Raw genomic sequence first — 27,596 nt, forward strand, 5'->3', positions numbered from 1 at the left:
CTGGGTTTAAGCTGCTTTGTGCCACTTTGGAGAACAAATTAGAAGACTGGCACGGTGCTCGGGCATGGAACACAGTTTGGCTTCCTGGGCTGGTGCAGAGGGCGCTGCTGAAGCTCAGTGCTTTCATTCAGCATCTGCTGAATGCTTGCCAGGCCCTGGGGAGGGCTGGAGGGCGGGTGAATGTGGGAGTGCTTCAGGAGGGAATCTTCCTGCAGAAACAAAGCAGGGTTGCGCTCCACCCCGGTCAGCACTGGGCCAGAACACTGGGTTGTTTCAGGCAGAGGAGGTTGACCAGATGTCACCTCTCACTGCTGCTATTCACTGGGCCCTTTGGGATTCACAGTTCAAGACAGATGTTGAATCTGACTCTTTCCCTCCCAATTGCTTCCCGTCAAACACTAAAAGATGGAGATTAAAGTCAAAGAAGCAAAGGGTCTGAGGTGCTTTTGGGAGGCAGCACCAGGTACCGGGTCAGTGCAGGGCCGGCGTCAGGGAAAGCAGAGGGCTCCCTTGGAGGGCGTCTGGGCCTGGGGCAGAGCAGGGAGCTGACTCCAAAGGTCAGAGAAGTCAAGTCCCTGAAGGCTTCCTTGTAAAGTGATTCAGTAAGGCCAGTTTTCCACAGGAGTGGCGTGGGGGCAGGGGGAGCATGGGGTGGGGGTCGGGAATGTAATTCTCAGAAGCGAGGTTCCTCATGAGAGCAGGCAGTGGGGTGGGTTGGGGCTCACTGAGTCCTGCTTTCTCCAGAGCAGATGCAGGAGGAGGCGCATCCTGGTAAGGATCTCACTTTAGCAATCCCCACCCCTGCTGGCGCGCCAGACCCCTCCCCATCCTGCGGGGCTCTGGATGGGTCAACCTGCCTGGCCTCCAGGACTAGAGATCACAGCCTGGACACAGCGCAGCAACACTTCCTCTCCTTTCCCTGAGGTGGTGACCTGGCCGGATGACTGAAGGGCTGATAGGGAGGGGCTGCCAGCCCAGAATGGGGGCATGGAGCTTTGTAGGAGCTGGGGCACGGCAGGGTTCAGCCCCTGATGGAAATGCTCTCTGTCTCCCTCCCTTGTGCTGCATTGACTCCTGGGCTGGGGCCACCCTCCCTTCTACCTCCTGCAGATCACAGAGGGACCCAGGGCTCAGGAGAACTTTCTTCCTGTGTTATAAAACAAGGTATGCTATTGAAACATGCCTGGGTCAAACAGAAAGCTCCCACTGGGCCTGGAAGAGCCCCTGGCAATGTGGTCCTCATTCCCGCCACTCTCTGCCTAGAAGGGGATCTCAGAGAGTTGAGGGGACCTCCCTGGTTGGGAAAAGGGGAGCATCCAGGGAGCACCAGGAGAGTCCTGGAGGAACATTCTGAGGTGACACAGCCCCAGGGCTCTGTCTATAGCAGGGATCAGCATTGCTGACACACAAAATCTTTATTCCCTGATGATATGGAATTTGGAATCATCATCAGAGACTTCAGTACAGAGCAACTGGAACCTCCTGAGTGTGCCCTGTCTATATATCTGGTCTCTGGACAGGGTGGCCAGTCCTCGTCCATGAAAGGGAGAGCAAGGACCCCTCCCCTCCACACAACTGGCAGACGAGGAACCACCCTCCTGGGGATCCAGAGGCAGGGCACCCCTGCTAGAGAGGACAGCTGGGGAGGGTCCCCTCACGGTACTTCCCCACACCTCCAGACACCAGCTAGTGATCTGTCCTGAGATCAAAACCAGAATCCTAGTAGACGAGCTGCGTGCTCGCTGTGGACGCCCTGCGCCCTGAGAGTCTTGTCCTGGATCGCACGGGTGTGTCCACAAACGAGGCCCGGCAGCCCTGGAGAAGCCCCAGCATCTCTCCCTACTGGCAATGCATCCGGGAGCGTGGCTTGCCCTCCGAGTCAGTTCCCTCATCTCTAAAACAGGACCACACAGATCGCAGGGCATGTTGGTTGAATGTTTACCTGTGTTCTGTAAAAACTATGGCTACTCAGCACCACAGAGAGGCAAGAGAGCACAAAGGCGTCCTGTTTGGGATCCCGGGAGACCATATTCCCAGCTTCCTGGTGCCAGGTGACACTGGGGGGCCTGTTTTACTTATGGAATTCCCAGTTTCCCTAATGGTAGGTGACATCTTGGGGCAGGATTTACTTATGGAATTCCCAGCTTCTCTAATGGTAGGTGACACCTTGGGGCAGGATTTACTTACGGAATTCCCAGCTTCCCTAATGGTAGGTGACACCTTGGGGCAGGATTTACTTACGGAATTCCCAGCTTCCCAGTGTTAGGTGACACTGTGGGGTGGGTTTTACAGATGGAATGAGAAAGAGGTAAGGTGTGCTCCTCCAGACCCAGACCCTAAACACCTCCCTCTTGGGATCTTCCACGTTCTCTTCCTCTCTCTGTCATGGAATAAAAACAGCCCTTCGAAAGTGTGTTGAAGGTGCCAGAGCCCTTCTCCCTGTTGCCTGTCCAGCACTGTGATGTGTGTAGACCTCAGCTCTGCTCAAATAGTTTGAAGTGTGTTTGTCATGGCCGTCAGCCTATTCTCACTAATCTTCCATTAAATTAAACGATTGATTTAAAAAATAGCTCACATGGTAATTACTCAATATGGTGACTTATTTTTGCAACAATTCCCTTGAGATATATCAAGCAAGACAAACATTCTATAAAAGGTTATGTTCTCATTTCTCATGGACTAGAGAGGAACCAAAAAATAAATAGAACAATTCACATGTTCCAGACAGAAAAGGTTTTAAGAGGGCCTAGGAAAGGACTTTAAAAAATGTATGTTGGACAAAACTCTTAAGATATGAGTTACTTCTAAAAATATTTGTTTTTCAGAGTTAGAACTTTAGAATCTTCCTAAATTTCACTGAAGTGCAGTGAGAACTGAAGTGGTGGCAAAAAAGGACGCTCAGGGCACTGCACATGAGACAGAAGGCTCAACAGCTGCAGAGGTCCTCCCTCCACTTCCCTCCCTCTTCTGCCCCATCCTCCCTGCATCTACGGGCTGCCCAGCGCTTGGTGAGGATCTCCCATGAAGATGGCGTTGGGCCTCTCACCTCTGGGAGTGCTGAGGACTGGACAGAGCACTCTCTGGTTCCCTCTCCCCCACCTTTACCTCCTGACTCCTTTTGCTGGACTAGAATCTCTCACCTTCCAACCTTCCCATACACCTGTGAATCGACCTTCCCATACACCTGTGAATTGCACCTGTCTCCTAGCAGGCCCTAGGTTCCTCACATCTGCACCCAGTGAACACACGGCTGTTTCCTGTTTAAACACAGTCTTCAATCTCCTCTTAGAAAATGTATTGAGTCAATGGTGCATGAAAACTTTTCTTAGGAGCTGTTGTGTGCAGCGCCGAACAAGGTGCCACGGATGTGCAGGAAGGAACAAAGGTCCCCACACACAGACATTGCAGTGGAGCGTGACGGATGTTGCAGCTACTCAGTATTGGGCAGAAAGAGAAGGGACAGTGTCTGCAGAAAGGAGGCTGGGGCAGTTTCACCAAGATCATCACAGGGATCAGAGTCAGGGAGAGATGAGATAGTGCAAAGGAGTCGCTCACGGGGGGTCAGGCAGCCTGGACCTGAGCCCTGGCTCCGTCACTCACAGGACCCCAGGCAGGAAGTTCTCTTCTCTTTGCCTCAATGTCCTGATCTTTAAAACAGGGATAATTACAGAGCCCATTTCTTCAGGCTGCTGTGAGGATTAAGAAGGTTGGTATGCGGAGGTGCTTAGAGCTCTGTGTGGCCCATAATAAGCCCTGAGCAGCCTCCACTGACATTGTCTGGAAGATGAGGAGGCATCACATGGCAGATGGGGAGATGGAGGAAAGGGTGTCCTCGGCACCCCGAAGGGCTCACAGGTGTGAAACACCATGGCGACGAGGCAGCTCAGGATGGCTAGGAGGAGATGCTCCCCGGGACAGGAGCAGGGCCAGGCCTGGGGAACTGTGGAGCGTGGCAGGAGTCCTTCCCTCAGGAGCCTCTTCACTGGGCCTAGGGGAACTGTGGAGTGTGCCTCCTTGCTCTGTCCTCTGCCGGCCGGCTGCGGCCTCCCTCACAGGATCCTCCACATTTCATTGCCCCTTGGTGGCTGGTGGCCTGGCGCTGCTCCCTCTGCACCTCCCGCATGCACCTGCATGTCACTGGGGCTGAAGTACGGCTCCCACGCTGCTGTCTTCCCCACACCCTGACAGCTGAGTGTTGGGGACAAAAGCGTGCCCTTCCCTCCAGTGGCCAACACGTGGTCTCCAATTCCCTGTGTGTCCGTGGCATGGCTGTGATTCCCCTGGAATCCCCTCTCCTAAAGGTGTCCCAGACACCACCACACCCTGCAGCCCCACTCAGGTGCCCGACGCATGTGTGAACGACTCCTGTGAAGTCCTTGTCCAGATGGAGCAGATGGGGCTCTGCTCCGAGGACCCCCGGCTCCCCAATGCAGTTACGTCCACATTTGTCCAACTTCTCTGTGGCTTCCTGATCTCCACCAAGATCTGTCTCCACCTGGTATGGCTGCCGCCTTCTGTATCTTTAACCCATTTCTTCCTCTTGGTTTCTCCTCTTCAGACAAAGCCCAGACCCACATTTCTCTCTGCCTGTGAGGTCCTGCCCACTACTGCGCCTTTCCAGCTACTGCCAACGTCGTTCCTCCCCTCTCATCCGGTCTGCGTTTCTAGAACCATTAGTCGTGTCCTCTATGATCCCCTGAACTTTCCATCCGACTCTCGTCCTATCTCAGTCTGGTTTTGGTGCCTGATCTTTTCCCTAAACTCTCCACAAAATGCCTCGGTTGCATTCCCACAGCCAATGCCCCAAACGAGCCCAGCATCGTTTTGAACTCTCCATCACACCGGCCTCTCGCCACTTTCCCAGTATTGTGTGTGTTCTTTTCTTTGGAAGCTTCTGCACATCATGGCGCCTGGCTCCCCTAATGCCACCATGCAGCTCCGTCTTCATCACGGCCTCTCCGCCTCCACCTGTCACAAAATGTGTGTGTCTCCCGGGGGTGTCTTTGCTGATGCTCTTCCCCCTGGACCCCTGGTCCCGGGGTGAACCTGCAGGGTCAAGTGTGACCTGAGTGCTGCCGATTCCCGACTCCTACGCGGCTCTCCCTCAGACACTTCCCGAGGCCCGTTACCAGCTGCTTGGTGGATATTCCCACTTCAAAGTCCCACAGAATCTCAAGCTCACGTATTTAAAATGCAATCACCATCTTTCCCCACTTTTATGGTGTGAGCATTTGTGTCCCTCGAGGTTCCTGTGTTGAAGCCCTAACCCCTGGGTGTGTTTGGAGCTGGGGCCTCTAAGGGAGTAATTCATGTAAACGGGCTTGTAAGGGTGGGGTCCTGATCTGATGGGATCAGAGTCCTTATAAGAGGAGATGCCAGTGAGCCTGCTCTCTCCCTGCCTCGTGAGGACACAGTGAGAAGGCCCCTGTCTGCCGACCAGGAAAAGAGGCCTCCCCAGAAACCAGATCAGCTGGAACCTGATCTCAGACTTCTGGCCCAGGGACAGGGGATAGAGGTCAGTTGTTCAAGCCACCTGACCTAGGGTATTTTGTTGTGACAGCTGAGCAGACTAAGATCCCCATGGCGGTCAAGGCTTCATTCTTTCCTTGTGTTCCCAACTGCCAGCATTGCCACCTGTGCAGCTGCTGGGGCGGGGGCCACCTCTCCTGCCAGGGTTCACCCACAAGGCCCTGCTGGTTCTGTTTCCTAAACAGTCCTCTAATCTGTCCTTCCTTTCATGTCTGAGGTCCAGCCCTCATCACGCCTCACTTGGGTCTGTGGGAATGGCTCCACGTGTCTGCCTGCCCATCCATTCCAGCTCTCCTCCACGGCCACCAAGGTGGTGCATTCAAAGCCCAGACTCCAAGAGTCACTTAAAGCCCTCAATGTCACCTTCCTCCCTGTGGTGAGCTGTGCCTTTTTTCAAAATTCAGCTCCTCTCTTGGCTCCTGAAGGGCCCTGGCCTGTTCCCCCATCTGGACTAGACATTTCTCCCCTGTGTTGCTGATCGCTGGCCTGGCACTATGTTGCAGCATCTGTAACCTCCTTCACCCCAGTCCACAGCATTCTCTACAAGATGGTCTCTTCTCTCCTCTAAAGAGCAGGCCACGGTACTCAACTTTGTAAACCAGACCTGGATGGAGATCATTGATGCTGGTGGAGGCATGTCTGTCTGTGTCGGCCGAATGAGATGAATGAATGACACGTCCGTCGGGGGCTTAGGGGAGGGTGAGCTGCAGGTTGAGCTCTCCTTGGGCACAGACCCCAAAGCTCTCAAGTTTCTAGGAAGCCTCCTCAGATTTCTCTGAGTTTAAAGCCAGTGTCCCCCACAGTGTGCGCCAGTGGCATTGCATCTGTCCCGTGGTTGGCCTTGCCCCAGTGCCCGCATCCGAGGCTCTTATGTGAGTCTGTTCCCTCACTGTGAGGTTCTGGGCTTGGGGAGTGAGCGTTAGGTCTCACTCACCATCGCCACCCTAGGCTCTGCCGCGTCTGCTGTGTGGCTCGGCCTTAGCACCTGTCCAGAACACTTGCTGGGGGTCTGCATGGGCCTCATGGTCCCTGGTCATGGCCTGGTACTGTCCTCAGTCTGTGTTCACTGGGACTGAGGACACCTTCCTGTCCTGAGCTGTCCACTCTGCCGCTTCCTCATGTATAAAATCAACATTTTCTACCTGACTTCTGTTGTTGTAGAATTCTCCCTGACTCCTCCGTCCTGGGCTTCTCCATGTGCCTCCAGTTCTCCCCCTCATTTCTGGGAGGGGTTGGCCTTTACATCTGACCTGAGGGTCTCATCATAGGGGCTTTTACAATCACAACATGGCATCTGCCCCGAAGGTCATGGCACCACATATGCTTGTGCCCAGGAGCCGGGATGGGGCCTTGACTTTTAATCTTAGACATTGCTTTTCTAGAAAGACCTCGCCAACCCTAAAGATAAAATGTTTTCTATTTCTCTTACATCAATTCTGCTTTTTTCAGACATGACTCAGCTCAGGGAACAGGATCGGGGAAAGGAGCCCTCCTGCCTAACCCTCAACGCGGAAAGAACAGCGGCTGCGCCAGGACTCCCCACGAAGTGAAGTGGAAACAATTTCACAGCAAATGGGGTGGATGACCAGGGGCTCCTGTCAGGTCTGAGACCCGGGGCCGGGAGTGGGCTGGGCATGTGAGCAGGGCCCCAAACCATGGACATTGTTTCCTGCTTCCTCTACTGTTTCTATTTTGGCACCTGCTCGAAAGCAGTTCTTCATCATCTGGCTAGATTGTCACAGTTTGGGGTAAAAGAGAAATAAAACAGGCAACTTCTGTTTCAATCTGTTCTTGCTGCTGCTTCTAACCGCTGCTTTGTTTGCACAGTGGGTGGGATGCACACGGGCCTCCAAATTCCAATCTGGACGTGCCCGTGGGGGCTTTGTGGGAGGCTTCTGCTAACCAGGCTTGGGAAAACCACCAGGCAGTCCTGGCAGTCTGGGCAAGGCCAGGGCTTCCCAGGAAAGAGAAATGTCTGAGACTTTCTAATGCGTGTATTTCTGTGCACTTAGCTGTGTTCTTGCCAGGTATTAATATTATTACACTTTCAGAAAATAATATTCTGTCGATCTAATAAAATTGATGAAGGCTTGCTCAACAGAGAAAAACCATGGTCAACACATGATGGAATATTATTCAGTCTCAAAAGGGAAGGAAGCTCGGACATGTGCTACAACCTTGAGAACATGGGGCTCCATGAAATAGGACGGTCACAAAAAAGCAAACCTCATGGGATTCTACTTATAGGAGGTCCCTAGAAACATCAGATTCACAGAGGCAGAAAGCACAGTGTGGGTGCCAGGGGCTAGGCAGCTGAGGAAAGGGGAGTCAGTGTTGAATGGAGACAGTGTTTCAATGGAGATGGAAGAGTTGGAGAGATCAGTTCCACAACAGTGTGAATACAGATACTCCTCCACATGCCACGGGGATGGACACAGGTACTCCTCCACATACCACGGGGATGGACACAGGTACTCCTCCACATACCACGGGGATGGACACAGGTACTCCTCCACATACCACGGGGATGGATACAGGTACTCCTCCACATACCACGGGGTACTCCTCCACACGCCACGGGGATGGACACAGGTACTCCTCCATATACCACGGGGATGGACACAGGTACTCCTCCACATACCACGGGGTACTCCTCCACATGCCACGGGGATGGACATAGGTACTCCTCCATATACCACGGGGATGGACACAGGTACTCCTCCACATACCACGGGGATGGATACAGATACCTCCATATACCACGGGATGGACACAGGTACTCCTCCACATACCACGGGGATGGATACAGGTACTCCTCCACATACCACGGGGATGGACACAGATACTCCTCCACATACCACGGGGATAGATACAGGTACTCCTCCACATGCCACGGGGATGGATGCAGGTACTCCTCCACATACCATGGGGATGGATACAAGTACTCCACATACCACGGGGTCAGCATCCCCATAAAGCCATCTTAAGTTGAAAATACTGTATCTTGAAAATATTTTAAGTCAAAAATGCATTTAATACTTGTACTGACTCAACAACATAGCTTAGCCTAGCCCACCTTTAATGCACTCAGAACACTTATATCAGCCTACAGCTGGGCAGAGTCAACTACTTACACAAGGCCCAGTTATACAGAAGTGTTGAATATCTCATGTAATTTATTGAATACTGTATGAAAGTGAAAAAGAATGGTTGCATGGATACTCAAAGCACCATTTCTACCAAGTGTGTATTGCTCTTGTACCACTGTAAGATCGAAAAATTGTAAGCCGAGGACCATCTGTATACCTAACACTACTGAACCATACACCTGAAGATGGGTGAGATGGTAAATTCCATGCATTATGTTAATATTTTACCATAACTATAAAAACAGAACAGAACAGAACCCAGGTCCAGTGTACTCAGGCCTGGACTGCCCCTTTCCCCTTGTGCCACTGCTCCGGTTTTCCTTTGCTGCACAAACAGGGCTGCTGGTCACTGGGCAAACATGCCCAGAGCCCTGTGACACACAGGGAGGTCCCCTTTCCTCCTCGGAGGTCGCCAAAGCCAGCAGTTCAGAGAGTTCTGGTGGTGCTTTTTAGTAAAACGGAGGAGTGTCAACATTTCCGTGCAGCTCAGCCAGCCCATGGCAGGGTTCTAGCAGGAGCCGCCCCGGCATGCTGACATTTCCGCCTCTGCATCCCGCACGTGAATACTGATATCCAGGGCTGGAGCCTGGGGCCTTTCCCATCAAGCTGTGGCCCTGCAGGCTAGGTAGGGCACGGGCAGCTGTACTCATTTCCATCACACCTGGACTTCTGTGGGCCCTCCAGGGACCTGGGATCCTGAAAGAGGAGGTGCTGAGTCCTGGGGCAAGGGTGGGTGGCAACCAGGTGGGAGGGAAGTGAGAGGCATACAGCTTTCCAGAGAAGGGAGCTTCTAGCATGGCAAATTCTACGAGTAACATGGGCCTGTAAGCTGTGATTTTACTCACTAACGTGGCCTGTGGCCCAAGATTCCATCAGCCTGCACCCAGTATTCCTGCACCCCAATATCCATCAGCCTGCACCCCAATATTCCATCAGCCTGCCCCTCAAGATTCCATCAGCCTGTACCCCAAGATTCCATCAGCCTGCCCCCAATACTCCATCAGCCTGCACCCCAAGATTCCATCAACTTGCACCCCAAGATTCCATCAATGTGCACCCCAAGATTCCATCAACCTGCCAAGATTCCATCAGCCTGAACCCCAAGATTCCATCAACCTGAACCCCAAGATTCCATCAGCCGGCACCCCAACATTCCATCAGCCTGTGCCCCCAAATTTGACCAGCCTGCACCCCAAAATTCCATCAGCCGGCACCCCAAAATTCTATCAACCTGCCCCAATATTCCATCATCCTATACCCCAAGATTCCATCAGCCTGCACCCCAAGATCCCATCAGCCTGCATCCCAAAATTCCATCAGCCTGTCCCCAATATTCCATCAGCCTGCACCCCAATATTCCATCAGCCTGTCCCCAATATTCCATCAGCCTGTACCCCAATATTCATCAGCCTGTGCCCCCAAGTTTCCATCAGCTTGTCGATGCCAGAGCATGCATTTCAATATGCTTTCCACTCTGTGCCAGGGACCCTGGGGAAGAGGCTCCCCTTCGGAGAAAAGAAACAGGGAAGGGTGGAAATTGAGGTGAGGCTGGCAAGAGAGTAGACAGAGGTGTGTGGGTGAGGGTCTAGCAGCAGAAATTCGTGCCTGGCATTTGGGAAGGGGCGACATGGGGTGGGGTCCTGCTTCCCACCTCAGTGGCTCCTAAGCTCTAAGCCCTCCCCCATGGAACAAGCGGCAGGACAGAGATCTTGGTGGAGGGCTGTCCTCTGACCCTAACATACAATGCAACCAGAGGCTGGGGAGTGGGAGGGAACAGCATTCATCCGGCACCTGGTATTTGCTGCTTAAATCAAATGGGCAAACTCTCAGCAGGAAGTAAGCTAAAGCACCAGGTTCCGCAGACGCAGCTCTGAACCAGTGTCATCCCTGGAGTGCAGAAATGCTCACGTAAGAAGATGGAATTGTTTCATTTGTGTCAGGTTAGCGAAACATACAAATCCTTACTCATAGGTCAAATGGGCAGGGTTTTTATAAAATTTTTAAACATTTTATTAATGGTAAAAGGTTTGGGAAAGTAGACACTTTATTGGAGGGCATTTTGGCACGATCTGTCAAAATTTTAAAGCTAGCATTCCAGGAATATATATATATATATATACACTCCAGGAATATATCCTGAAGATCTGCTTGCACGAGGACATGGAGTTGTGTGCACAAGGACGTTCACGCAGAGTTCTTTGTAACAATCAAACCTGGACAGGACAGCGGGTGGCACGTGCAGGAGCAGGCTCACTGGGGAGGGTGAGGCGGCTCCCTGACACCCTAGGGTTCTGTGCACCTAACGAGGAACGCCCTGCCTGCTGGGCCCTGGGTGATCCTGGTGAGCAGCTGAGGCCCCTGTCCTCACGCAGGGTTCTGGGAGACACTGAGATCCATGTGTATAAATAGGGGTGCTTTTCAGTTCGAGAGAAGACAGGATCTGCCTGCCTTTGAGAAGGGATTAGGTCAGGAAAAGGACATTCCATTTCTCTCTTTTTTTTGTTGTTTTTGTGTTTTTTTTTGTTTTTTGTTTTTAATGAGACACAGTGTTGCTCTGTCACCCAGGCTGGAGTGCAGTGGTGCAATCTCGGCTCACTGCAAGCTCCGTCCCCCGGGTTCAAGCGACTATCCTGCCTCAAACTCCTGAATAGCTGGGATTACAGGCGCATGCGCCACCACACCCAGCTAATTTTTGTATTTTTAGTAGAGATGGGGTTTCACCATGTTGGCCAGGCTGGTCTCAAACTCCTGACCTCAGGTGATCTGCCCACCTCGGCCTCTCAAAGTGCTGGGATTACAGGTGTTAGCCACTGTGCCCGGCCAATTTTTCTCTTTAAACCCATTTATATTGCTTGAATTTTCTACCTGAGCAGGAATTTCTTTAATAATTAAAAAAAAATCTTCCTTAACATTTAAGGGTCAGAGTCACCTATTACTGAACATGCCTTTATTCCTGTAATCTGCACACCCCTTTGTTCATTCTGTGTTTGAGATGGATTTGAGGCGCCTGTGTGATTTTCGTAGAAAGTGGCATGTAGGGCAGCAGAAAGGAAACCATTGTACATCTCCCCAAAGGGTATGACCTTCACATCATACCTGTGATGTGTGTATCTTCCCCTCCGCCTCCTCAAGGAAGCTGAGGGACGCCGAGTGTAATGGGTGCTGTCAGCCTTGGAGACGGGTCCCATCCCAGGTCTTCACTCCCCACAGAGGGACCGACTGCACCATCTGACTGCACAGAATGGGCCTCTCCTAAGATAATCTAACTGCATGTATTTCTTTTTAAATGAAGCAAATAGAAATGAATGAGGTTGATGGGGTGTTTTGGGAATTTTCTCATGCACCTTTGGTGCAGGCATTCACCAGGAGCCACCGTGCCAAATGCCATCCTCTTTCCCGCAGTGAGGCCTGCCTGTGAATTTAGGGTGAAATAAGTAACTAAACCTAAAGATACTCATGTGCATGTCTTAAATGAAAATCTGTATCTTACTGTGGATTCTAATTTTAAAAATGGAAAACTGCTGTGGTCATCTACAGATGGGGCTGAAGGAGGCTGGGCTCCCTAATGTAAGTTGAAGATGTTTCAACGCTGTCCCCAAACCTTTGAATTTTGTTAGGTTGGCAGGATAGTTTCCAGCCTTTTCTTTCTAAACACGGGTGACGGGAGAAGCCGGCATCTGCTGCCGTCATAACCAGCCACGCCAGTCGGCTCGGCTCTCGGCGGCACCATCCCAGCCAGGGTCCCGCAGACGCGGCCACTCACCTGCGGTGTGTGAGGAAGCTGCCGCTGACGTGGCCTGAGCCGTCGCACCCTGGTGTGGGGCAGGACATGCCTTCCGTCTTGACCGACTTCCAGGAGAACTGGGAGCCATTCAGGTACCCGTCTTTCTGCCTCTTGGCTGCCAAGGGGCACCCGGAGGCACTGCGATGGGATGCGTACTTCCCAGTGATGTGGCCCTGGCCGTCGCACCCGGGGACTGGACACCTGCAGGCAGGCAGAGGGGACACACTTTGTTGTCTGGCCACCGTCAGCTGGTGGCTTCTGTAACAAAGTCAGAATAACCCGGCATGAAGAAGAAAAGAATAACCATGCCCTCCTGGCTGGGCAGAAGGAAAAGAAAAAAGAGAAAGAAAGAAAAGTCACTAAAAGACACCACCTAGTGGAACACTGAACTATTTCACCTGCGCAGAAGGCCTGACCCACTGCAGATGGAAGGATTTTCTGGAACAAAGTGTATGTGCCTCGTGGGGACTGATGGGTTCAGCACACAAAAGACCACGCAGGCACCTGCAGCTACACAAGCGTGTGTTTAAAAGACACCACTTTGGGACAGAACCATGGCTTTTCAGGTGGAAAAAATGCAAAGTCAATAAGATGTTTTGGCATTATTTTTAAAGAGGCTGTTTTGTGCTTTTCTCAAGAGCTAGAAGACGTTTATTTGTCTGGCCGTGTCTTCTGGAGGCCTTAAAATGCCCTTCCAGCTAGAGAAGATCCTAAGCTGCAGAGACATCTCATGAAGTCTCCTGGAATCGTGCCGACACAGGGACATGGGGCAGGTGTGTTCCTGGGAACTTGTGAATGGCAGGACCAAGACACACACCAGGGCGGCAGAGGCGCCTGAAGGAGGCAGGGCCTGGCCTAAGCGCTCCTCATGTGTCCTGAGTGGTGAGTTTGCCTGCATTGTTTTTATTAACAGAAAAGTTCACATTCCTCAGAATTTGCATTACCCATTTATTTTGACAAATCTTAATTTATTTGAATAATTTATGCTTTAATTCATTTTTATTTTGTTTTAATTAACATTTTTTTTCTGGGGATGTGAAGTGAGGTTTACTGTGTGGGTTTCTGGGGTCCAGGCATGGCTGGCATGGGATGGGGACAAACACCCCCTTTGGCAGCCCAGCAGTAGTCACAGGCTCCAAGCTCAGTGTCCACTGCGGCCCCAAGCCGTGCCTTAGAGCAAGGCAGGGTATAACTAAACTATTTTTATAAGCCAGAATACCAGTGAAACATGCGCTTGTGGTGTTGTATTTAGTACCTTCAGGAGCGTTCACCAATCTGCCATTCCCAAGAATTCAGCTGCTTTTCCCACCAAGAGAAGAGGGAAGGCTATTTTTTGAGATTTGGGTTACACGGAACCTCACATTGCTGGACAGCCCGTGTAACTTTTCAGCCAATCAGCAGATGTGCTTTGGTTTGGGTCTAAGTTATCTGACCTTGCATTTGTGGAAATCTCAAAGAATGGCCACTAAGACCTGCTGTCTCTTTTTCTTGTTGATGTACACTTGCTTTGCTTGAATGCCTCGTCCCCACATGGCAGCCCTGCTATGGTTCAAAGCCCCACTGGTGCTCATACCTGATGGGCTCTTGATCTTCTTTATCTTCTTTGCTCTGTGCTATCCTGATACCGCTTTTCTTTGCTCTCGGGCAACCTGAAAGGCTAAATAAGAAACACGGTTCAGAAAGCACCCCACACCGTTGATTTCAGTGAGCTTTCTTCTTTTTTTTTTTGAGACAGAGTCTCGCTCTGTCGCCCAGGCTGGAGTGCAGTGGCGCGATCTCGGCTCACTGCAAGCTCCGCCTCCTGGGTTCACACCATTCTCCTGCCTCAGCCTCCCAAGTAGCTGGGACTACAGGCGGTCGCCACCACGCCCTGCTAATTTTTTGTATTTTTTAGTAGAGACGGGGTTTCACTGTGTTAGCCATGATGGTCTCGATCTCCTGACCTCGTGATTCACCCGCTTCGGCCTCTTTTTTTTCTTTTGAGATGGAGTCTGGCTCTGTCGCCCAGGCTGGAGTGCAGTGGCACAATCTCGGCTCACTGCAAGCTCCACCTCCTTGGTTCATGCCATTCTCCTGCCTCAGCCTCCCGAGTAGCTGGGACTACAGGTGCCCGCCACCACACCTGGCTAATTTTTTGTATTTTTTAGTAGAGACAGGGTTTCACTGTGTTAGCCAGGATGGTCTTGATCTCCTGACCTCGTAATCTACCCCAGTGAGCTTTCTTAACCGACGACGCTGTGACTTGATTCTCTCCAAAACCTGTGCTTCTGGACATAAAAGTCAAAATTCAGAAGAGTTCTTTCCCTGTGTCCTCTCCAAGGCTCTAGGCACCGTCAGTCCCCTTTCAAGAAAGTTGGGAGACTGGGGTGGGCTAGGATGCTGTGAACGGGAGAGAAACTGGTCCACCGGGAGGGGGCAGAAGCAGTCAGGAGTCACCAGGAAAGATGCTGGGGGAGGTTTTGTTGGCAGAGAGCGTGCGAGCGAGTGCACACGGACGTGTGCATGTCAGGGGTGAACATGACAGAAGAAAGCCTCCCAGCCTCATTCTTGGGGACTCTGTCTCTCACAGCAGCTTCCCAAGCACTCCCATCTCAGGTTCATGTCTTGGGAGACAGTGATGGGCTAGTGACTTATTCCAGGCTTCGGGTTGTGCCCGCAGACGGGTGAGTGGGAGCTGGACACGCCTATTTTATTTAATTTTCAGCCTCTTGGGTACAGAGACTTTGGACATGTTTGTAAAAGGAATTTTTTCAGCTGGAGCAGAAATATACACACACATACACACCACATAAAATAATATATAAAACAAATGGGATTTTTGGAAAAGAATGGAAGAACCAGAAATTGGGCAATCTCCTGCCATGCCATTGGGTCCTGTGGAAATCGCAGGCCTGGCGCTGGCACACGGGTGGGTCCAGGTGGGAGGCCACTGTTCTCCCTGGCTTTCCTGAGCTCGGGGTTAGTTTTCTTGGTCAGTTCTGATCCTTGGAAACACGCAAGATTCCCAGGAGGAAGTGCTCAGTCCCCTAAAGGGAGGCTCCATCCCGCCTCCCAGGCCTTGGCGATCGTCCTCCCGCTTCAGGTGGGGGCAGCACCTCAGCACAGGCGGGTGTGAGAGGGTTCAGGGTTTGTGTCTGGGCAGAAGGGAGGTTGTCAGGCCCCGCAGCACCTTCACTCCCAGGCCCCTGCTGCCCCACCTGCTGGAGCCAGCCGGGAATCCCCCTGCCCCTTCCCCTGTCTGGCTCTTCACAGGAAGAGGAAAGAAAAGGCCAGGCCAGGGCGCCGGAGCTCGGTGCCTCTAGGGCCTTTCTTCTCCCCGCCCTCTTAAAGGAGGGAATCTGGAGAAGGGCCGGCCAGTGCTGCCGCCGACCTTTCCCTGTTCCTCCCGCGGCCTCCTCCGCCCCCGCCCCGGCCTCTGGCTCCTGACCTGCCTGCAGGTCCCTGGGGCTCTGAGGCCAGCGTGGGTTGACTTCACGTCCACCCTCGCACCCCACTGACCGCCGCACAACTGCTCGGATGCCCCAAAATTAGACTCATCGTCCACGTCACCAATCCAAAGCCCCAGGCCAGCAGACCGGGTGTGTCCTTGCTGAGTTTTGCTTCCCTCAGGTTCCGTTGATGTCACACCCAAGGCCTCCCCTCGTCTGTCCAGCTTCCGCTTCCAGGCGCTTCCGCTTCCAGGCGCTTCCGTGCGCTTCCGCTTCCAGGCACACGGTGCTAGAACAGGCCCTCGGGCTGGGAACCCTCCAGGCCAGCGCTTTAGCATCATCCGAGGCTCTTCACTTCCTCAGGGGGGCCCAAGTTCCTGCACGCGACTCGTAGGCCCCGCCATCCTCGCTGGGCTCTCCCTGCAACCCTTGCCGCCATCCTTCGGGCTCACCGATGTCCCTGCCTCGTCTGTGGCTCGTTCCCAGCTGCGTGGCCTCTGCATCCTGCAAGAGGCCTGGGCCGGGCTGTCCTCACAGTGCGGCCGCTGCAGGCTCGCACGGTTCTCTCCTCTACAGGCTCCTCTGAGAGGCGATTCCTGGGAGTATAAACCATGCAAGTGTTCATCCGCGGTTCCCCAGTTCCTAGCCCGACGCCTTGCACGGAGCGGGTGATTCAATGCATGAATGAAGAAAAGAGGAACCAAGCGGGGAATTACGGTATCCTACCCAGGGAGAATTATGGAGTCCTACCCGGAGAGAATTATGGAGTCCTACCCAGGGAGAATTACTACGGTCTGGAGTAATTATGGAGTCCTATCCAGGGAGAGTTACTACGGTGTCCTATCCAGGGAGAGTTACTACGGTGTCCTACCCAGGGAGAATTACTATGGTGTCCTACCCAGGGAGAATTATGGTGTCCTTCCTAGGGAGAATTACGGTATCCTACCCAGGGAGAATTAAAGTGTCTTACCCAGGGAGAATTACGGAGTCCTACCCAGGATCCCATCTCCCCAGATGTAGGATTGCTGTGGGTGAAGCCGAGCCCCTGACCCCACCACAGAGGCTGGGCTCCCTTAGACCCTGCCCCCTGCCCTGTCCCTGAGTCACTCCCTGTGGACTTGGGAGCCAGGGACAGCTCTGGGCCACCACGGAGGCCTGGGCTGAGGGCAAAACTAAACCAAACGGAACAAATCTGCAACAACAACAAGATTTGGCTCCGACAATGCGGTGGCCTCCAGGAAGCCTTGGCCTTGGCACAGGGCTGCTCTAGACTCCTAGAATGCCTGCTCTGGGGCTCAGGAGCCCTTATCTGAAAGCCATGTCTGTTGGTGAGAAAAGGCCCTGTGGTCTCTTCTGGGGCGCTGGCCCAGGGCACCTGTGAGAAGCCTGTGCATGGAGGGGCGTGGTCTTTACCTGCCCCCACTCACTTGGTGGGCAGCTCAGCGCCTGTGCCCCACAGGGTCGTCTCTTCCACACGCCGTAGCCCAGGGCCTCTGTTCCATCCCTAGCACAGCAGGACCTAGCTTCCCTTTCAGCACTGAACACCCCCAGGAGTCCAGGGTCCCCCGCGGCACCCTGTTCTCACTGTAGCAGCTTAATGCATGGCTGGAACCTTTATACTGCTCACTTCTTGCCACTTTTCATGCTTGATGAAAACAAGGGAGCGTTTCCCTACCCACCAACTAAGCACTAGAACTCTAGGAGCAATGGAATTAGAACATGTTCGGTATCTAAAACTCCCCTTATCAGCTTATAACATAGGATGGAAAGCCAGTACTTGCTACGGACCCCAGAGTGGAGATTCTCTACAGAATGACTATTTGTGAGAAGGATCTGAGCGGCCACTTCTTCCAGGCCGTGCACCAAGGGAGAGAAGGAAGAGGCGATGCTCTGTATGGGCTGTGCAGACCTGGCCCGAGTGCGCTTCGGCTTCCTTGTCTGTATTTTGGGGCAGAAATACCTGCATCATCGGCTGTGAAAACTGAAAGTGATAATATGATACAAACAATGCTTGGCACAGAGAAGGAGCTCTGTGATTTTAGATCCTGACTTTCACCTTTATCTGCACTTGTGATCCCTTCTTTAGGGCCCAGATTTGAACCTAACAAAAAGTCACTCCCCCTCGTCTTCTCCTTCCAAATTTTAGAAACATAGGGGTTCATTTGCAGGCCCTTCCTGAGCCCTGGAGGGAGGGGAGCAGTCCCTCCTTTCCTGGGCGTTGGAGCTACGGCTCCATGCTCTGCTCAGGGCTCACATCCACAGTTCATTCATTTCTTAGGATTTGGATCCATCTTCCTTTTTTTTTGGAGACAGAGTCTCTCGCTCTGTTGCCCAGGCTGGAGTGCAGGGGCATGATCTTGGCTCACTGAAGCCTCCGCCTCCCGGGTTCAAACGAGTCTCCTGCCTCGGCCTCCTGAGTAGCTGGGATTACAGACTTGCATTACTACACCTGGATCTGTTTTGTACTTTTAGTAGAGACGAGGTTTTGTGATATTGGCTGATCTCGAACTCCTGGCCTCAAGCAATCTGCCTGCCTCAGGCCTCCACAGTGCTGGGATTACAGGCGTGAGCTACCACCGCACCCAGCCACCATCTTCCATTTTTAAAAGTGTCGTTTTCTTTTCGTGAGTGAGTTGGAACAGCTCATCTGCTGGTGACTCTGAAAGCTGTTTTTCTCCTCTCACCCTTCCTCCTTTGCTCACCTGAGTATATCATGAGAATCCCAAAGTTAATACGTTTAGACAGAATTGAAGGCCCTCTCCTCCTGGTGGGCTTCTTTATGCCGGACAATGATGTCCCCTTGCTGCTTGCTGTATCCCAGGCCCTCCCTGTTTAGTGCCTGCCTTCGTCCCCAGGGGCCCCCCCACTCCTGGCCCTGCTGGTCTCGGCCCCATTGCTGCTCTACTCACCTGCACCAGCTCTTCTCCTGGCTGCCACTGTCACCTTCCAAGTGCACTTTCGATACCTCCCGTCTCTCAGCAGCCCGCTCTCTAGGCTAAAAGCTAAGCCTGCACTTGGGTGAATACCCGTTTTCCAGCAAATAAAGTTTTACCCCCTTATACTGAATTCAACGGGACTCCTAAAGCAAGTTCCATTTGTAGCTGCTCCCATAGGCTTAGACCTGAAACTGTTGCCAAACTGAATTATTCACTGTCAAATGTGCATTGATGTTGGTGTTATAAGATGTTCTCTAATACCGTTCCTTTGCTTGGAATATCCTTCTCTGCATGACCTAGAGACCCTCACCGTCCCTCACTCAGCGGCTCAGCGTCGCCTCCTCTCTCCTGGACTCCAACCCCCGCTGCCTCCTCAGAATTCAGACATGACTTACTCATTATCTTCAGGCTTTGATAAGTATATACATATCTGAAAAGTCTTTCAAGGTCTTTCAGGTCGGATTCCCACCCTAGTGCCATCCCGGCCTGGAGGCCTCAAGGCCACTGCCCTGAGGGTGCGACCTCCTGGAACCCATCTCTGTTTCCCTTAAATGTGCAGGAATGCGTTAGAATGCTCCAGGTTGGTTAGCTTTTATGTCTTTCCTCATAATTACCCGTACCTCAAGGCTAGGGACGCCTTAGTTATCACTGTTCCTTAGCCTCGGGGACAGACTACGTACTCAAATAGATATTTACTAATTTACTAGGTTTCTGGAATTCCACGCTGGCATTTGGGATTACGTTTAAATGATTAACAATTTCCTAGATAGAAACTGTTTTCCACAATTCACAGGGGCTTGTCATATGTCCACATCTTTATCTGGAACTTTGTAAACATCGGAAACGCTGTAAACACTTCAGAACCCTGTGTTCTCTGGGGGAGGGAAAGGCTGGGCGTGAGCACACGGACAGAGCACACGGCCAGCTCCAGCGAGCAAGGGCCAACAACAGGTGAGTGCAGGATTATGAGAAACTGGAGGATTTGGGATCCCGGGAGACATGTGGTCAAGGGCAGTGTACCTCGTGACCTCCAGGCCAAAGTGGTGCTAGGGTGGGTGTTCAGCCCGGAGCCCAGGGGCAGAGCACAGAGCTCAGTGACTCTCTTGCAAAACAGCTCTATGCCTGGCATGAGAATGGATCCTGTGACCCTCCTGACTAAACAGCTTTGCACCTTGTGTGAGAGCAGATCCTGACAGGGTTGGACCAGCACCGCCTTCAAGGTTCCCAAGGCTGCCTGGTGAGGAGTCACCTCTCCGGATTTTGGCAGCGAGACCTGAGACCCTCCAAGGCAGACTTGCTCCTGGCTCATCCGCATGACATCAAGCCTGTTTCTTCACTGTCTTCTTCAGGACCTGGTGATGTCTCCATTTCACAGCAGTTAAGGCCCTTGGGATCCCTGTTTAAGGTCCCCACAGCACACTGGGGTGGCATAGGTAGACACTGTCCGGCCATTTGACTGCCATGCTGGAGGCTTCGGTTTTGCGCATTATTGTAAAAGACCAGAGTTGGAAGTGTTCCAGGTGAGCACAGGCGCTGATAAGACGGGCAGCTGAGCATCTCCGTGCTGCGCATCTTCATTTGCAGTCAGGATACCAGTAATCTCATAGGATGGTGAGATTATAGATCTAAAATGCTCACTGTAATTTCTGGCACACAGCAGGTGCCCAGTGAATGTTCTTTTGTGATTAGAGGCCATTTGGGAACCGTAGAGGCCACAGGGTGTTCTAGTGGGAGTTGGATTCCTGGAGCATCATCATTTGTGGAAAATATGGACTTGACTTCTGCACTGGAACAACTCCAGGGCCCTTGGAGCTCTTGCTGCTTGCCTGATCCTATGAGAAAGGCATGTGGGACAGCTGGGCAAAGAGAATGAGCAGCACCCCTGGGCAGGCTTGTCTGGCGGGACCTGGAGACTACAGGTGAAGGAGAGGGCCTGGGGGTCAGAGAAAAAAGCAAAGGGGTCTGGAAAACAGGATCTTGAGGACACTCTTAAGAAACAGTCTGTTAGTTTGAAAACAAGAGTATAAAGAGGAGCCCCGTGGATGACTGTGAATGAAGTGGAAGCCTTTGTAGGCATGTGGTCAACAGGGCCTCTGTTCCCTGAGGACGGAGAGTCGGCAAAGCAGCGGATAGAGGATTGCTTGATAGAACATCACAGCCAATAAACATTTGTTGAAATGGACTTAGGGACGTTTCAGATGCTATGTGGAGGCCAGAAAACACCACCGCTAAGAGGCAGGTACAACCCCACCTTCTCTAGGTGGTTTAGGCACACATACTTCCTCCAGGGCCATCCTAGGCCCGTGGGGCTGCCAGGAGGTGGGACTCGGAGTCAGACGACATGGGCTCCAGTGCAGCTCTGCCACTGATCTCCTGGCCCCTCAGTTTCCTCAAATTCAAAAGTTAATGAAATTGCAAATTCTCAGCGCATCTGTGGAGACGGTGGCGGACAGCTCCTCACCTAAGCTCCCAGGATGGGCCCAGGAGAAGGCCGGGGCTTGGCCTCAGTTTTCTCTCAGATGGGAGCTGGGAATGCTCTGCAACTGCAGACAGAATTGAGTGTGTGCCTTTGTCCTGGGAGCAGGAGGGAGAATTCCAGACACCACAGGTGCGTGAGGCGTTTGTCCCGGGAGCAGGAGGGAGAATTCCAGACACCACAGGTGCGTGAGGCGTTTGTCCCGGGAGCAGGAGGGAGAATTCCAGACACCACAGGTGCGTGAGGCGTTTGTCCCGGGAGCAGGAGGGAGAATTCCAGACACCACAGGTGCGCGAGGCGGAACTGTGCTCTGAACATGTTCAGGATCATTGTTTGGCGACTTCCCTTCTCACAACAGCCCACAGTGCAGGAGGAGGATGCCTTGAACCCACACAACTACCTTGAATTGTGGCACAATTGAGGGAAAAAGAAGGCCAGTGAATCATCGTCTAAGTGAGGTTTGCCTATAGGTAACATTATCTTCCTGTTCCTGGGAAATAGACAATAGAAGATTAACATGAAAAGAAGTTCCTCCTACTTGCATTTCTGGCCACCAAGAGCCAACAGACCTTTTAAGAGTTTCCTTGTTTGCTTGTTGGCTTCTGCCTATCTTCAGCAGCTAATTTACACAGAACTGCACTTATTTTGCTGGGGCCACCATCTTTCTTTAGCAGGGACTTTATGTAAGAACTCTTATGTGAAGGCAACACTTCTGTCGAGCAACGTGCCCAGCCCCGTTTAGATGTCTATGCTAGGGAAGCTGTTACTAGAACAAGTAATGTCACAAGGTGCTCCACCTTCAATACGCTAAAACCCCGAGAGGGCTCTGTCTAGGTCTCAGATATGACAAACACAAATTACACTTACTTTCCAACTCCATTGACTTACCCTGGGATCATTTACTCCAGGCATAGATGGTAGCTTAAATTTGAGCTTAGATTCGATTTTAATCATGGGTTTATGCTATATTAATACTTAACAGTCTAAGATATATGTAAAATGAATAAAATGTTTAAACCACATGAAGACTAAATTTACATGATGCCAACTCCCACCAAAAAAAAAAAAAAAATCAGAAAAACAGACATTTGGACACAAAGTGACCAGGAAGTGTTCACCTTACGGGGTACTGACATTACGCCATGCCGGAAGCTCTGGCCACATGAGAGGACCAAGACATCGCTTTTCTAAGATGAAATAAACGCTAGCATGGAATGTTCTTGTCTTTGTCTATTTAATTGGAGTTTTACACATTTTTATTTAATCTAAACCAGTGATTTAATTCTGGCAATCTTGTTGCACGGCGTGACTAGCTCTTGTTCTACCAAATGTGGTGGCTGTTTCTGTGCTGCCTGGTGAAGCCACATCAATATCATAAGCCCTCTGCTGCCCCTGGTCTGTGGCAGTGGTCCCCCCAGGGGCCACTCAGCAATGACTGCAGGCATCTTTGGTTGTCATGAAGGGGTGGATGCTCCTGGCATCTGGTGGGTGAGGCCCAGGGATGCCGCACAGGTCCTGCGGTGCGGAGGACGGCCCCCATGGCAAACAGCCATCTGCCCCCACATGCCAGCACTGCAGAGGCTCAGGAATTTGGGTCAAGAGCATGAGACGTTGGCACCAAGTCTGGAGAATCCTCCCACAAGTTGCATACTTGATTTTTCTTTGGTGGCATTCACAATTTGCGCTTTTCATAGACACGTGCTGTTTAAACATAGCTCTCAAATGGCTGGGATGTGAGCACAGGAACAAATTACTTTCAGTGAGATTTTAATGACAAAACAATCATCCTGCGAGTTCTGTTTCTAATCCAAAACGCCAGCCAGTCAGGTGAGGGTCCTCCATTCTGACTGTCGGGATCTGGTCACTCAGGGACAGACAGCAGGTTTCACTCAGCTACTCTGTACAGACAACCGTGCTCTGGGGGGTGGGGGGGGGCGGGGGTCATTATCCACTGCTGACACTGTCTTTAACTCTCCTAGCTTCCTTTATCTCCCTCTCTCCCTCCCTTCCCTCACTCCCCTCCCTTCTTCACCTCCCTCCTCCCTTCTTCCCCTCCTCCCTTCCCTTCCCTTCCTTTCCCTTCCCTTCTTTTCTCTTCCCCTCCCCCTCCCCTTCCCTTCCCCTCCCCCTCCCCTTCCCTTCCCCTCCCTCCCTCCCTTCCTTCCTTCCTCCCTTCCTTCCTTCCTTGCTTCCTTCCCTGTCTTTTCTCTCTTTCTTTCTTTTTTCTTGCAAGCAGTATGTTAAAAAAAGCAGGAGGCCTCACCTGCTTCTGGGCTGCCTACTTTATAATCTAAAATTTAGAGAGATGAAAGGGAGAGATACCTTACAACTTAGTTTATTTGATAGATGCAGCACTGTTTCCCATACAGGGAGACTTCACTTTAAATCGGCCTATTTCAGAAACATTCTTGTCTTTACCTTGGCATTGGCTGTTGGCGCATCTAAACATGACTTCAACATTCATGGCATGTAGTGGATTCGCCTTTGTGTGGACAATATATTCACAAAGCTTTTCTTCTTGACCAAAACTTTAGTTGAGCTCCTCTGGGTCCTTTACTAGAATGCACCCGACCTTGGCTTCCCTCTCTGTGCTTGTAGGATCCAGTTTGAGCAAGAATCCTTCTAAATCAGTTTAAGTACAATTCCCCACCATCCGTGTCTGAGCATTCGGATATCCTACCACCCTGGCTGGCCATCGGCAATGATCCCATCAAGTCCATCTGGCCAGAAATCCCTTCTCCTTGATGGTTCCCGTGGGGAATTTTCCATCCACTGACCCCAACCTGCTCCTTGGTTGTAAATCCCCACTTGTCCTCATTAGGGTTCGAGTTGAGTCCAGTCTCCCTGACTGCAGGAGCTCATTGCATGGCCCCTGGACCTCTTGCCCTGCCCACCCCCCCTTGAATAGTCTGATGTACCATCTTTAACAAGTGGTAAATTTTTTCTCGAATAGTACCATGATTTCTTTCCATTCTCGGCTAAATAGTGCCTGTCCTAAATTCCATGTTCATCCAGTAGTTACTGAATGTCAAGTAGTATAGAGTTTTTGTTATCTCACATGACCAAATCTCTATATTATATTTTAGACACTACCTTCTCTTTGGGAGAGACAGCGCCTAGACTTTGTAACATTAAGTGCTTCTTAATGTTACATTCTGCTTAGAATAACTGTACAGCTTTGTGGTCCAATCTTAATATTTAAGAGACCAACTCTCAGTGGCATTAGAATGTGTGTCTCTTGATGGCTTTTCTCGGGGATCTTATAGTAGATACTGTTCTTTTTCCTTTACTCTTCCGATTTAGAAGAAGTACTGCTGGGTAGGTAGGAATGTTTCTCAGTGGGGCCACTCGCACTGCACGTGAGACGTCCTGAGAGGACCCAGTGGCCCTGGAAAAGGAAGGTTTGCTTTCTAAGAGAAGCTCCAATGAGGACGTCACTGCTTTATGGCGCTAAGAGTCTCTAGATCCTTAATTTTGCCCATGGTGTCAAACTTTGCAAGGCTTGGAGCCTGACATGAGTGATATTCCTGCCATTTCAGTGAGAAAGAGCATTTTGGAGAGAAGAGTAGCATCTCTACATACCTCCGATGAGAAGCATAATTGCCGGTGATATGTCCAGAACCATCACAGCCAGGCGTGGGGCACCTACAATAAAAAATGCAAATTGTGTTAAAATGGAAAGAATTAAAGTTCCCTGAACAATTAACTTTTTTTACTCCAAAAAGCAAACTAACTCTATTGCTTCACTTCCTACTTGAAAGAGGCTGAGTGGAGCCGGAAGCTCCCTCACGGAGCTGGAAGTCACCGTGGCCACACACACACCTTCCAGAGCACCGGGAGCTTCGTGGCTGCTCAGCTCCCCACAGTCTCTGGGGCAGACGCCGCACTTTTGGTCCATAGGCTGCTCATTCTAGAATCTGTATTCCCTCCTAACAGCCCACCTTTTCTCCCCTCATTCTTAAAGCTCGGCAGAGCCAGCAACCACAGGGCTTGTTATTGCACCAGCCCACACGTGAAGCAAGGCTCACACATGAACAGACATGCCCCAAGGTCTGAGAGAATGGTCTTAGTCTGAACTCAGACCCCAGCACTACAGAGGCACCCATTCCACGGACTGGCCAGGGCTGCGGCCAGCCTGGGTGGCCCCAGGGAGCAGTGAGGGTAGCGACCCGCATCTGGACCATGGGAATGCAGGCCGACCGTCTTTCCGATGACCACTGTGCACTCAGGCAGGTTTGACAGAGCTTAAAATAGTTGTTACTCTTGAGCGACATGAGTAGAACATAAATCAGTTCAGATCCACCAGGTCAGTCAGTGGAGACGCTCTGAACGGTTCATGGGGACGTACGCTCATCTGCTGAAGCCTACTGAGGTGACCCCATCCCATTTCTTAATTAAGGTCTTGCCATTTCTCTAATCAGAGACTTATTTTAAGAAAAAGAGCTTTATAATTATATTGCCCTCCGTATAACTTCTTAACTATGCTGTCTCAAATAATAAGATAGCACTGCAAACACATTTTTACTTTGAGCTATTTCAGTTGCATTTGCACCCACCATGAATGTAAAAATTAAGAAAAAATTCATCTTTATTTCTATTACATTTGTAAGTCCCCAAAAATGACAAGGATAAAGCAACTTTGCAATATTACCCCTAGTAGGAAGCATCAAAGCATACTCCATGCCCCTTCCCACCTCAGTGAGTACCTGAATTCTTGTCAAGATCAAGAATCACAATTTAAAAATATTTTAATACATGTCTACTGCTCCCAGAGATTTCAATTTGCTTTCCACTCAGAAAGTCACTGTGGATAGGGTACTGGGGGCTGAGACCAGGACAGCAAAGTGCTTGCTTACAGGTGGCCTTTCTCAAGGTCAGAGGAGAATGGCAGGGATTAGAGTGGAAACACATGAAATTGGCTGAATTTCAAGTGTATGAATGTCATATTTTGACACTTGGATGTGTAAATGGTTTTCAGTACTCTCCTTTAGTCCTAAGAAAGGGAACAGAACTCTAGATCTCAGGGTATAGAAATGGAAGTTTTCCATATCATATTAGAGGAAAAGTCTAATTTATGACCTGCTCCCGGGGACAATGAGAGGGTCACTGAGTGAAGAAGCAGTAAAGGGTTCTTCTGTGTGCTCCCATCACTGCTCTTTAGCCTATGGGGAATTGGGGTTTTTAAAAGAGGAGTTTGAGGCAGAACAGTGATGAGGTATTTCAAACAGTGTCTGCGTATCATGAGCAACAACTCCAAATCCAATTGTTAGACCTGACTTTTGTTCAAGTAACAGCTGTTCACATACACTTAAAGTTTGATCATAAGACTATTCAGTCAGTTGTTAAGTAATTATTGTCTAAAAAATAAATGACTGAACTTAACTAGCTGGTTTTTCAAATGACACCTTATGTGGGTAAACTCCAAACCCATATGCTTACATAGGAAGACATATTTGAAGGCAACAAAAATCATTCTACCCAAGAGAAGCTAATCGTGGTGCACGTATCTGTATTAAAAATGTATCAAGAAACCAATTTTTCCTACCAGCCACCAATACATACTTGGTATTACTTTTTGCTTAAGAAAAGGATTCTTAAACTTTCTAATTCAAGTACATAGTGCAGTTTATTTAAAATTTACTCATTTTAATATGGCTAAACATTTTTGAGATGTTCTTTTTTGTTGGGGCAGAAGGAAGTTGACTCCTCTGCTCAAATTTAAAGTGAGATATTATAGCCAAATAATTCAGTGAAAATCATATTTTTACTACCTATAAAAGTTTTTGTGGTAGTTTTTATGTGTTTAAATGTCATTTATGAAAGTATAATCCATTGTTTGATAAGAAAATAGGTGTTTTAACCAGTGCCTGTGGTAACTTAATGTCCTGTCAAATACTTTTATTGCTTGGTTTATATGTCCTTCTTGTTATAGGAGAATATGCCTTTTAAAAAAGCTTATTAATAACACTTTCCCAATTTATATCTTAAAAATCTAAAGAACACTGGATTAATAAAATTTGGGAGGGTAGAATAAAATAATTGATGGCTCTTGCTGCATTTTTTGGGTAGGATGGGGCTGTTGGAGAACCTGAACTACTTTGAAAACATTAGGTCTCAGTATAAATACAACTCAAAACTGCTAGCTTTGAGGGTGGCGGGGGGACACTGTGTGGGTTTTGTTTTGTTTATTGATTAGTCTTTAAAGTAGCGCTTTTTTTGAGATTACTGGACCATATCGTTAAATGTGATTATGTAAAGAGATTAATGATACATATGGAGGGCTCTACCCAAGTC

The 27,596-nt window shown here is 50.5% G+C and overlaps 1 protein-coding gene across 15 annotated transcripts in view; it reads right to left on the reverse strand.

Annotated features, from left to right (window-relative positions):
• MYT1L (myelin transcription factor 1 like) overlaps nucleotides 1-27,596 on the reverse strand; it is a 532,891-nt gene that overhangs the window by 34,078 nt on the left and 471,217 nt on the right. For all 15 annotated transcript variants that reach the window (XM_032172073.2, XM_058426326.1, XM_032172071.2 and 12 more), the window contains 3 exons: nucleotides 24,885-24,947; nucleotides 14,036-14,119; nucleotides 12,442-12,663 (listed from right to left, as the gene is read on the reverse strand). In XM_032172073.2, the coding sequence (XP_032027964.1) occupies nucleotides 12,442-12,663; nucleotides 14,036-14,119; nucleotides 24,885-24,947 (369 nt within the window). The remainder of the gene's footprint in view (nucleotides 1-12,441; nucleotides 12,664-14,035; nucleotides 14,120-24,884; nucleotides 24,948-27,596) is intronic.

This window comes from Hylobates moloch, unplaced genomic scaffold, assembly GCF_009828535.3.
Source record: "Hylobates moloch isolate HMO894 unplaced genomic scaffold, HMol_V3 SCAFFOLD_13, whole genome shotgun sequence".
NCBI classification, from domain to species: Eukaryota; Metazoa; Chordata; class Mammalia; order Primates; family Hylobatidae; genus Hylobates; species Hylobates moloch.